This window comes from Pseudoliparis swirei, chromosome 16 (assembly GCF_029220125.1).
Source record: "Pseudoliparis swirei isolate HS2019 ecotype Mariana Trench chromosome 16, NWPU_hadal_v1, whole genome shotgun sequence".
Taxonomy (NCBI): domain Eukaryota; kingdom Metazoa; phylum Chordata; class Actinopteri; order Perciformes; family Liparidae; genus Pseudoliparis; species Pseudoliparis swirei.
The window spans coordinates 21,205,162-21,217,309 of NC_079403.1; the positions used below are offsets into that span (position 1 = coordinate 21,205,162).

At 41.2% G+C, this 12,148-nt stretch overlaps 1 protein-coding gene across 2 annotated transcripts in view; it reads right to left on the bottom strand.

Annotated features, from left to right (window-relative positions):
* The window catches only part of cdk14 (cyclin dependent kinase 14), a 201,210-nt gene that overhangs the window by 100,658 nt on the left and 88,404 nt on the right, over positions 1 to 12,148 (bottom strand). For both annotated transcript variants that reach the window (XM_056433736.1, XM_056433737.1), the window contains one exon: positions 3,619 to 3,739. In XM_056433736.1, coding sequence (XP_056289711.1) covers positions 3,619 to 3,739 — 121 coding nt within the window. The remainder of the gene's footprint in view (positions 1 to 3,618; positions 3,740 to 12,148) is intronic.

Genomic DNA, 12,148 nt, shown 5'->3' on the forward strand with positions numbered 1-12,148 from the left:
TGGAAGACGCCGTGTAACCATAACTAAACCTGTGCATTAATCGGTGCATGATCCCACTTGAGCGATCTCGCCGTGGACTCTTGATTGACAGTCGGGTGGGAGGTAAACAATAGAGCCCCTCGCCCCCGCCCCTCACAGATGGCAGCCTGTAACCTGTGGGCTGCTGTGATGGATGCTTCTCATGGCAGGAAGACAGATCGGCACAACCTTTTGGTCCTGGAAGAGATGCTTCTTCATGGAAGACTGCTTCCTAAGTGACCAGGGGTGAGCGCCTGTGTGTGTGTGTGTGTGTGTGTGTGAGCGTCGCAGGGTGACTCTGACTGGGGCGGAACACCACTCTGTAGATTGCCCACCTGCAGATGCCCTTGAAGCAGACACTTTTTGAAATTTTTTAAATAGGATGTCGGAGAATGCAGCTGGGGTTCACGGGACGTCCCCGATGACCGTCTAGACAGGAGGGGTCACCGACGCTCAACTTAAAAGTCCGACGTCAGTATACCGGTGGAGGGTAAGCCTCAGAGGAAAAGGGAAAGTAGGTGTGGAGAATGGGGGAGGGGCAAATACTTCCACCTCTGGGGCATCCTCATTTCCTGTTTCCTGTTCAAGGAATGTTTTGCTGCAGTTCCGCTTGAATTAGAATCGTAACCTTTCGAAGCGAAGGAAGAGACCAGATAATGAATTACATACTGCTTTCGTATATTTCAGCATCAGATTCAGGTATAAGATATAACAACGTCGGAGAGATTGTCTCAGTCGAAATTAAGTTGAAGGCAGAACATAAAAGCAGATTTAATCATTTTTGATTAAAAAGGAAAATCGGTGTGGTTCTGATTGTCTCGTCTTGTTTGGTCTTGTTGTTGTACTCTTGTGTTTCTTAGGCCAATTTTTAATATTATCAACAGTGAAATTGTTTTAAAAGGACCACAAACATGTCTCGACGCTCTGCTATGCAGTATCACGAACTAGTGAAGTATTTCAAAAACAGGTTGGATTAAAAAACATTTAACAAATGTCACAAAATGACTCTCAATTTAAATATATATGAAATATAAATTACACAATCAATGTATTAATGATGTGTACTATCTGTCAGCAGAAAATGTACTCAGCTGCAGCTAAGAAATCATTATGTTATTTTTCCAAAATAAATTTATTTCTGTTGTCCTGGGAGTTAGGACAGCAGGTTTGTCTATTAATCAAGGGGGTTGGCAGTTGAATCCCCGCCCTAGTCGAAGTGTCCTTGAGCAAGACACTTGACCCTGAACTGCTCCCTCTGGCTGTGTCTACGGTGTATAAATGGTACATGATTGTAAGTCACTTTTGCTAAATGTAGCATATTTATCTTTTTTTTTAGCTCAGCCAGAGATGGTTTCTTTAATAATTAAAGTACTTCGATTGTACATTTCCTTCCTCTGGTTGGACATGTAGAAATATGTTTTTCTGGCCACACATGGAGAACTCCAGAAGGCCAGTTCAGACTTCATATCTGTGTAGTGTGGACGGCACACAGAGCCAAGCTCCACACGCCTCGCTCTTGACTGTTTTGAGGAGAGCTTGTGTGAGCAGATCCACATTTCGCCACATAAATATCTTTCAAGGACCAAAGGAATTTAAAGAAATACAAAGGCTGCCACGCTCCACTGATCTATCCATTCATCCGTCATATAGCTGGAGAGACAGATAGACATCCAGCTATCATGGGAGGAAAAAGATGTATAGATAGATAATATCCACACGTTCTAGCCATCCATCTATGTCATTGATCTGTCCATGATAGATGGATGGATGGTGAGATGAGGGACGGATGGATGGATAGATGTTTGAATATAGATTCACAACCAGTATCCACCTGTAGTATATATACATTGTTGTATTGAACTAATTGCATTAAAACTGATATTTCTAGTGTTACTATTAACACTGCCTGTTACATTTAACCCCGTTCATGGGCTCAGCTGCGACTGATTTCACTTCCGCCACAAGACAAGAATCACACTTCAAGTATTCATTTGCAGCCCAGATGTGTGAGCTGTTTCTATAAAAACAAGATTAATTGATAAATCAAATAGATTTTAAATAATTCAGCCCAAAATAAAAAAGTAGTAGATGTGTGCCAGGCTCCACCCCTTTACCATAGAGTATGTACAGTACATTGACTGTCATTGTCTGACCAGCAGTGCTGAATACCAGTTTGCTTTCATATGACAGTTTTATATTAATCACAGAGAAAAAGAAAAAAAATCATGACCTTCAGGATTTGGTGCTGTGACTGCAGCCCTTCCGGTCAGATTGTGACGCTACAACATTAGCGAAAGCAGCTCAGTGCCCAGCTGTCAGCGGAATCATTAGGGTGACGGAGATTGTTAATAAAACGTATTGATATCGTACAATATCTTGATGACAGCTAAAATTGATAGTTTTCGACAGAAAAACTAGCTGAGGTTAATCGGATGCCTTTGGAAAAAAATATTGATCAGTGTGAATGCAATTCCATTTTTTGCCCAATCACTCACATCGACTTCAATTGGTTTCACACTACGCGACTGGAGCAAAAGACATCAGCCAATGGCGTCTATTGTTGCTCTATTCCCAAGCTGCTTGGAGTCCAATGGAATGTGAATCAAATTGTAGTTAATTTGATCCATAACAAACTCAATATCACTCCCAACATGTATAATACCGCCACTTCAGGGTCAGACACCCTTTCGAGTTTGTATGAGACACACCGGGCGATCAGAGCAACTCAAACGTAAGTTATTTTACATAACAAACTTATCTTACTTATCTTAAGATCTTTCACTCAGCATTACCAAGTTAATAGTAAATAGACTGTACAACTTAACGCTCTGTAACACTACATGACATCATTCACCCATTCATACACTGATGGGAGGAGCTACCATGCAAGGTTCCACCTGCCCATCAGGACAAACTAACATTCACACACATTTACACACCTTAGATACAGCTACAGGGGCAATTTGGGGTTAAGTGACATGTCCAAGGACACATCTACATGGACTCGCGGAGCCGGGAATCGAACCGTCGATCCTCTGATTGAAGGACGACCCTGCTCTTCCACTGACACACAGTCGTCCTTTTTTTCTTTCTTATATTGTCATGTACCTAAAGAATAATTAAACCTATGCTGGAAGTGTATTTTGAAAATACACTATGTATGAAATAAGAAGAAACTAAAACGCCATCCCTGACACCCAAACTGAGGTTACGCCGGGACGTAGAGAATCATAGTATAAAGCAATTGGCGATATTTGACTAGTTGGGAGTAAACACGTGTTGTCATATTAGTAGCGCCATCTGTGAGTGTTATACATGAGCGGTTGATGAATGTGTACGACTCTGCCTCTCCAGATCCACACTGTCAATGGCAGGAGGGTTACAGGAGTTGAAGGGTGCCCGAGGAGACCAAAACAATACGTGGAAGAAACTAAGATACACAATGAATCTACAGTATACTACGGGGAACACGCCCTCGGGTTAGGATGAGCTACATATAAATGGGTTTTAAATGGGTTTTTGGAGAAATCTGATCAAGATCTCAATGGAACTACCAGTATAAATCAAGGATGAATAAGTCAGCGGGTTAGGAGTGCTCACCACATGTCCAGGCAGGTGGAGTATTCAGTGGATCCCAGCAGGACATCTGGAGGCCGGTACCAGAGGGTCACCACCTCGTTGGAGTAGGTATGGCTGGGGACCGACTTAGCCCTGGCCAAGCCTGAGGGGAACAACACAACAACACATTCTCAGAAATCATTATCATTGACTGACCTTCACCAGGCTCCTGGCAAACAAAGCCCCACACTGGAGAGTGGCAGGACTCACTGTAATAAGCTCATAGATGCAATGCCCTGTGTGGGCAAATTGAGTCAGCGTTGCATACTCTACGAATTAGGATACAGAAAGGAAATTCAAATAAAGGCAGACAACATAACAGCTCAGATTCCGCTGTGAATACAAATAAATTGAAAAGGCAGATGCAAATATGTGTTTTCAGAACATAGTCAGACGTATTGTCTTAAAGAAGGTGTTTCCAAAGTTCTTGAGGGGCTACTATGTTCAAAAAACCCTGCATGAAATGTTGACTGGAATAAATACGATAGTAATATGTTTTGTTGATTTTAAAATGAGAAAAGAAAATGCTCAATGTCTATATTGTCACCTTTCAAAGGATGTTAAATTAGCTACTACAAGTTGCTGTTTGTACTCTACCCATAGACGTACAGTCATATCACTGGATTACTTGTGAGGATTCTCAGGCCAAGAAGAACAAATATATGTATCTTTTCAAACCTTAACCATGTAGTTTTGTGGCCTACATATAATGAGTCGTTTCACAACGTTAATATGAAACTATTTGTTCAGTAACGTCAAAATCCAGCGTATCTCGTGGTTTTCAGAAAGGTATCAGCGTATCTTTGGCCTCAAGTCTCTCCCTCCTGTGCCCTCCCATCCAAGTCTCTCTTGCACTACAGTCACCCAGGGGTCATTTAAAAAAGCAGAGATGTTGGGTGAAATTTGGATTTATCAGCTCTCAAGCCTAATGTCAGCCAAGTGGAGGATTGTATTCATGCACTAGTGAACCAGCTAGACGACCCATGCGGATTGATTGAAGAACAAATCTCCCCACACTGTGGAAAACATGAGGTTTCCTTCATACTAATCTCGTAACAGGAGATTAGTATGAGTAAGATTAGTTTACAGCAAAAGCGCAAAGTTCAGCAGTGTGAAGAAAAAATGTATTACAGTGTAATACCCAATGTAGAGATTGACTGTGCTCTCTCGGTTAGGACATTACATCCTGATGCAGCCTGTTGACCGGAGTCACTCACCGGTGTGATGTCACACTTTTAGCTACTGTTCATTTGCTTATTAAAAGAGTAAAAATCATGAAGAGAATAAGTTATACCCAATCCCGTCTTTAGCCCACAGACCTAAATCATTTTCCAAATCGCTGACGCTTGCCGGACTTGATAGTTGGACTCATCATCTCATTCAGTTCTTGAAAACGTCCGATATTCAATGTGCAGCCTACCTCTCGGTTTCCATTGTTAAGTCATTGGAGCAATCAAACTCCACTTGGCAGATCTGACTTCGGTACATTCAACCGCAGGAAGCCCGAGATTGCCCTTTCAAACGGAAATCATGATGGAAGACCTTTGAGGCGTCGGTTGAGAAACAGAGTGACGTCGTGAAAAACCATGGAGATGAACCAAAGGGGCCAACACTCTTGTTTCCATCGAGGGAATCGGAAATCACTGGAGGACGGTTTTCAAATGGTGATACTACTACCTTGAAATCTGTAATTTGAAAAAATCATCATACGGCTTCATAAAAACCACAAAAAAGGTCCTTCTGCAGCGTTCTTTATGGGAAATTCATGCACATCTGCTTTTAACCCTGTCCCGGCATTCATCTTGGCGCTGACACAACCCCAGTCGGTGAGATAAGTATCCGGTGACAGCGTTCCCCATGCCAGCTAATGGTAGAGCAGAGTGCAGAAGCAGCGAGCCTTAATGAGGCTGGTGGCATTACCTCTTTGTCTCTTCCCAAGTGGTCGGAAGGCTTAATTAAAGCGTTTAGCTTGGTAAAAAAAAAAATCACTTCCTGCCCTGCTGCCAGTCCCCTGGGTGTGGGAGGAAGAGGAGCAGAGAGGGGGGGCGTATTTAACATATCCTCGTGTTGGAAGGGAGAAAGGAGTTTGATCACGACCGAGGTCTATAATGTCCACACGGTGCTCGAACGCAGAATACACGCCATCTGCCCGCTCACGCTCAGAGCTGCTTATTACTGCACTCCTCATAGAAGAAGGTGAAGTCATAGGAGGCTGGCCTGTTGGTGTCATGGAGAGGTGTGAGGCGATTGTACATTGTTTCATCTCTCCAATGCACATTATTAACTCTGCTTCCTGTCCGGAGTCCTTGTGACTTCACGTCTCATAGGGTCCATTGGACCTGTCTGGGTCTGATGTCATGGCCCTGCTGATGCCCCGCCCACTCCTCCTCTCTACCTCCATCTGCCTGATGGATCACGGAAGTCTGGATTGTGGTCCATGCCTACTACCAACTATTCATGCATTCTGTCATATTCATTATATTGTGTGTTTGTAGGTCTGTTCATCTCGTCACATGACATCTATTGCATCCGTCCATCCTGGAGAGGGAAGTTTTTTTTCTATTTATTCTGAGTTTTTCCTGATTCGATGTGAGGTCCTGGGACAGGGATGTCGTATGTGTACAGATTGTAAAGCCCTCTGAGATAAATTCGTAATTTGTGATATTGGGCTATACTAAATTAACGGTTATTTGGGAGTTTTTCTGATCCGATTTGAGGTTTTGGGGCAGGGATGTGTCTATGTTGTATTGTAAAAAGCACTGAGACAATTTTTTTTATTATTGATGATATAATAAACTGAATTGAATTGAATTGAATTGAATTGAAACATTGTTTGAATGCTCTATTCTATGGTCAGCAACATAATGGGATGTCATGCAGTAAGGCTCTCTGGCATTCTGCAATGCTTTTAAGCTATTTGTGTTATTTCTGCTGAGTCGGCACACATATAGGCTTAATTACCTCTTCCCTCCTGTTTTACGCCTTTGGTTTCGGGAAGTAACCTCTTTAAATGTGCCGTGTGGCTCCTGTTCACTTCAGTGATCCATGAATGCATTATATTTCATGTATAAGCTTCTGGACTTTAACAGCTCATGTGTGTTTTCTGCTCACGTTCACTTTCTGCACATTCAAGTCGTAGTATTTTGAGAAATACGTATTATATTACGAGAATAACGTACTCTGAGAAGTTGTAGTATTTTAAGAAAGACGTATTTGATTACGAGAATAATGTTCTCTGAGTAGTCGTTGTATTTTGAGAAAGATGTATTTTAATGTTGTTGTTCAATTGGTACAAATTCATAATATTTTCAAGAATATCTTTTTGGATAATATTAGAAATTAGATAAATGAGAACATACATATTTTCTTTATCTAACTGCACTGTTTGTCAACACCTCCTGGCCAAACCACACACAGAACTGCACTTCACTGAAACACGACAAATGATAGTAATCATGCTCGCAATTTGTTGGGCTTATATATGATTATAAATGATTATTTAGTTTGCGTTGCATGGCTGTCTTAAATAAGCCATGCACAGCTTGGCCTAATTATATCAAGGCCTTAATTATGTATTATTACTGTGACCTTGATATGAGACATGTATTAGTTGGCATGCAGCCTGGTATAAAGCTCTGCAGACTGACACTTTTCAGGTTAGAGGTTTGAAAAATAATAAAACCGCTGCACACACAAAAAACGCATATCCATAAATCATTGCAAGAAGATGTGGCCAATCCGTCTGCAAGATCAGGCGTATTATAATGTGTTTCATTATGAATTATGACAAAATGTCAACAGTGGCTGTTTTGTTGTTATTTATTTCCCCCCAAGAACATGTTTTAGTTCTCTTGAAACAATAATGGATAGCTGGTTACTATAATTATAATAATGACTAAAACCAACAATGGAGTTCCATGGCACAAAAGAAGACGATCCAGCTTCATTACCCAGACAATACTTGGCAGTGGATACATTGACTGTAATTTTTTTTTTTTTCATGTGAATTGTTAAGTGGCATTCAGCAGGGTCAATGCATTCATAGACCAGTAAAAGAGCAATTATAACTCATAGCTTTGGCGACTGAATTATAACTTTAACACCAAGGAACAAGAAGTCCTACGTGGTCCTTGCGTGTACATTCATCCTGACCTTAATCAGCTGTTCCTCCTCCATCTCATGCTTCACAACAACATGTAAAAGTCCAGTTTCCCACCCACAGACAGCTTGGAGGCCGCCAGAATGTCTCACTCCGTGTGTTCATGTGCTACTGGGTGAAAATAAAATACTTCTCTTTTCTTTCTATTTAGGTGACAATTTATACAAGCTAACCATGTTTTACTTGTTTAAATATATTGTTTCTTATTAGCTGTCAGCTCAACGTGGTGTACGTAAAGAAAGAGAGTAAGGTGTTGGCATCTCTAGGCAAATAGAGATGTGTTCCAATCCCAGTCTGTATATATGAATGTATACATACAAATACAGTATATATACTAATATGTATGTGTGCGTGTATATATGTATGTACATGTGTGTATATATGTATGAATGTATATGTACATATATATGTATATATACATTATTATATTAGATATTTTTATTTTGCATCTCTTCTTTGACTCATTTGAGTTATCAAATCAAGACCTGTTGTACTCTCATCCTGTACCTATATACATATGTCTGTATGTATATATATATATATAAATAAATATATATATATATAAATAAATATATATATGTATATCCATATATATATAAATAAATAAATATATATTTATATAAATAAAATAAAAATATTGGTTTGTTGACGACCGTTTTGAAGCATCGAGTTTGGCATTTTGGACAATGCTAACCAGAAGTGACCATATACTGTCTAACATGGTTAGCCATTCCTAATTCATGTTAACCGTGATAGAAAAAATTACTATGAGTAAAAAATTAAGAGCTGAAAGAGTGTCTGTTTGCACAACCGACCGTCAAAACATGATGTTAATGCTGCAGTGCAAGCAACCCGTCACTCAAAGACCCAGTCACACCCTTTAATAATGATGATAATAATAATAATGCCTACGATTACCTCTTAATGTCCTTTAAACTGGTGAATATTAACGTGTTTACTTTCTGCTGTAAAGCGATAACATTTTAACATCGAGGGTTTCGGGGAAACAGCCTCTAGTGGCCATTTGATAAACTGCAGACCCTTTTGACCTATGACTTCATCCACACATATTTTGTCACACACACACACCCACACACACACACCTTCAGCCCCCTTCATCTGTTGCACCCTGTCCAGGTAGCTACTGGGATGAAGGTCACCGGTGAATTATACATCACTATCTCACGCTAGAACTCCGTGGCTTACAAAGTATCGGGGGGAAGAGGCGGGCTGGAGATAAGTAGGAGGAAGAAAGAATGAACAAAGAGGAGGATGAAAATAGTCTGTGTCCCCTCGGGGAAACAGCCCACTGTTCTTTTGAAGTTCATTTTGATTTTAAAGGCCGTTTGTAGCTCCAGCCTGCTTCATCTCTTCCTCTTTAACATGCAGCAGATTGAGAGATGCACGGCGTCCTGCCAGAAGCTATTTAACCCTCCTGTTACCTTAGGGTCAATTTGACCCCATTCAATGTTTAACCCTCCTGTTACCTTAGGGTCAATTTGACCCCATTCAATGTTTAATGTCGGTGTTCTTTCGGGTCAATTTGACCCCAGCCTGTTTTTCACTGTCAAACATATAAGAAATATCAACTTTTTAATATATTTAAAGGGCTATTTAGGTAGTCAACAAACAAACATAAAGTACCTCACACTTAAACTTGGAAAACAATATTAATTATAATAATTTTCTGGAGGTTTTAATTGCAGGGGTCAAATTGACCCCAAGGGTAAAATATGTCAGTAAATATAAAGGTAACAGGAGGGTTAAACATTGAATGGGGTCAAATTGACCCTAAGGTAACAGGAGGGTTAAGACACTGTCGGAAATGTGTCCACAGGGGATAATAATAAGTTCTTCTTAACAAAGTTTGAGATATCTTCCTGTACAAATGGTTGTTATCCCATCAAACCAGTCTCCAGTACCCGTGTCACCCGTGTACAAAATAGACGTACATACAGCGTTCTTCGCCCTGCTATGAGCTGAATTACGTCTGATGGAACTCGATGGGCCACATTATCTAGCCAGAGCTGCCAGATGTCGGTCAATGTGAAAATCCTCTGACCGAGCGTAGCTATTGACGTCTAGACACGGTGGAAATCTGATTTACCCCCCCCATGCTGTGCATCGATTCTGGATTGTTTGTAAATGCTAAAACGGTCAATAGCAAGAGTTGCCACATAACTTAGAGGTTTTTGGTCTGTGTACAGGCAAGATGGTACAGAACCGGCTGGTAGAAGTCGCTCCAATACCGTACTCCTGCAGAACCACCTATTGCGTGGAACAATTTGGAAGTTGAAGAGGTATTCTGACAAATTGTCAAACAGATGTCCGATCAGATCGTACTCTGAAGACACGTATTAAAACCAAGTGTAGATGTATTCATGTTTAATCATAGCTGGAAACAATGTGGATACGAGACACATCTCAAGGTGTAAATGGGTCATAGATAAAGTTGAGACGGAGTTGGCTGCATTTCTGCTGCATTCGCTCGGCTGAGAATACACACATCTAATATGGATGAGGAACCAAAGCAGGTAAACACTGCTCCGCTCGGCTGCTCAGTGGAACACAACAGCCGCGTTTTATTTTCTCAGGAGAAGGTCAAACTGAAGTGACAGATCAGAGAATCAGCTGCCGTGCAGCCCAATACAGTTCTAGTTATTTCTTGGAATGTAACCTTCGACCCTGAGGCTTTCCTTACTGTTTATTTTTCCATTGTTTCTTTGAATCCGCAAGCTAAATTATCATGGTTTTAAAAGAAATCAAGCCTCTTTTATGTCCAACACCCTTCGTTAGTGTGTGTGTGTGTGTGTGTGTATGCAGTGCACCACCTGCCGTCGTCCCAGCTCATTTCCCAACACAAAGTGGTCTGTAATGAGCTCTGCATTATAACATTCTACATTACTTACACATACACACACTAATCGCACACCATTTCTGCTGCTGGTGTGTTAAAACTCTCAGTTAAAAAAAACACATCCGTAGGCGTGATCCACCTGACTGATCAGAATACACACACACACACACGCACAGACGTATACCCCGGTGCGGTGGCACATCATTCTGGGGAGTGCCAAACAGTCTGCTCCGGGTGCCCGTGACATTCTTCCAGCTCCATTGTCACATTGCTTCACTCCTCACACATCATTATCCCAGCAGCTGTTACTTCACAGTGCCGCAACACCAACTTCCCGGAAAGATAAACACGCACTAGCAGTACACACGAGCTAGTTCAATTTCGCACCATCCAATAATGCAGTGCACGCATCTAACGCCATTATTTTGATCAGTTTGATGATCTTTTTCAAACAAAAACTCCAAACTAATTCCACAGTTGTAGCTTCTGAAATGGGTGCTACAGCATAGGAACCATCACAGAAAACTGACTATCTTTTGGTTTTGGACATTCGAAGGAGACACAAATGGCTCCATCTGGAGCCAATGTTTGGTTTGACTCTTCTGGGCTACTGTAGAAGAGAATCTCTCTACGTAACGTAACAAAAACACAGTTCCCATTTTCAGGTGATCATAAATATTATAGATTATATTCCATTTCTGCCAATAGGTCCACCTCGATACTAAACTGGCCCTTTAAAGCGCTCCTAAAATAACGCCACATAGATAAATGAGACATGGTGTGCTGTCTCAGGACCCGTCGGGTCCAATCAAAGCGCATGTTTATACGGTATTCATACAGATATTTACATATTAACCCAATAAAAAGGCGTTTAATTCACCATCCCCTCCTGTCCAGTCTGTTTGCCTCCATGGATAGTTCCTGGTTTTCACGGCTAACGGTATTATTCGACTCGACTCACTCAATATTAGCTACGATGTTACATTCCTTGATCCCGGCAAGTAACTCCAGTGCAATGTTATCAAACTTGAAATACACGATGGAGTACTCTACGGTTTCCTCAATTTACGGCAACTGAATCTTATCGACCACTTGGCCTGTAGTTCTGTAGTTTATTAGCATGCTCAAAATGGCAACGCTAAGCATGTTCATGATCTCAGTTAAATGTGTCAGGATCTTGACGTTTCCTGATTAGGTCTACAAACACAGTACAGCTGAGGCTGATGGGAAGGCCCTTAGTTTTCAAAGTATCAGGTAAACTTTTCGAATTCGAACTTTGGTTTTGGATGAACTACTATGAAAACTGATGACATTCCCATCAGCCTCAGCTGTACTTTGTATTTTCGTTGGATACTTTGTCGATCTCGTTCCTAGTACCAGTCACTTTGTTCAGTAAGTGGGTACAACTGGCTGACTGGGTCACTGAAGAGGACCTGGGTCCGTGCTTCTGATCCACAAGTCCCCAACTCTCCAAGGAGCCAGAAACACGACCAAAC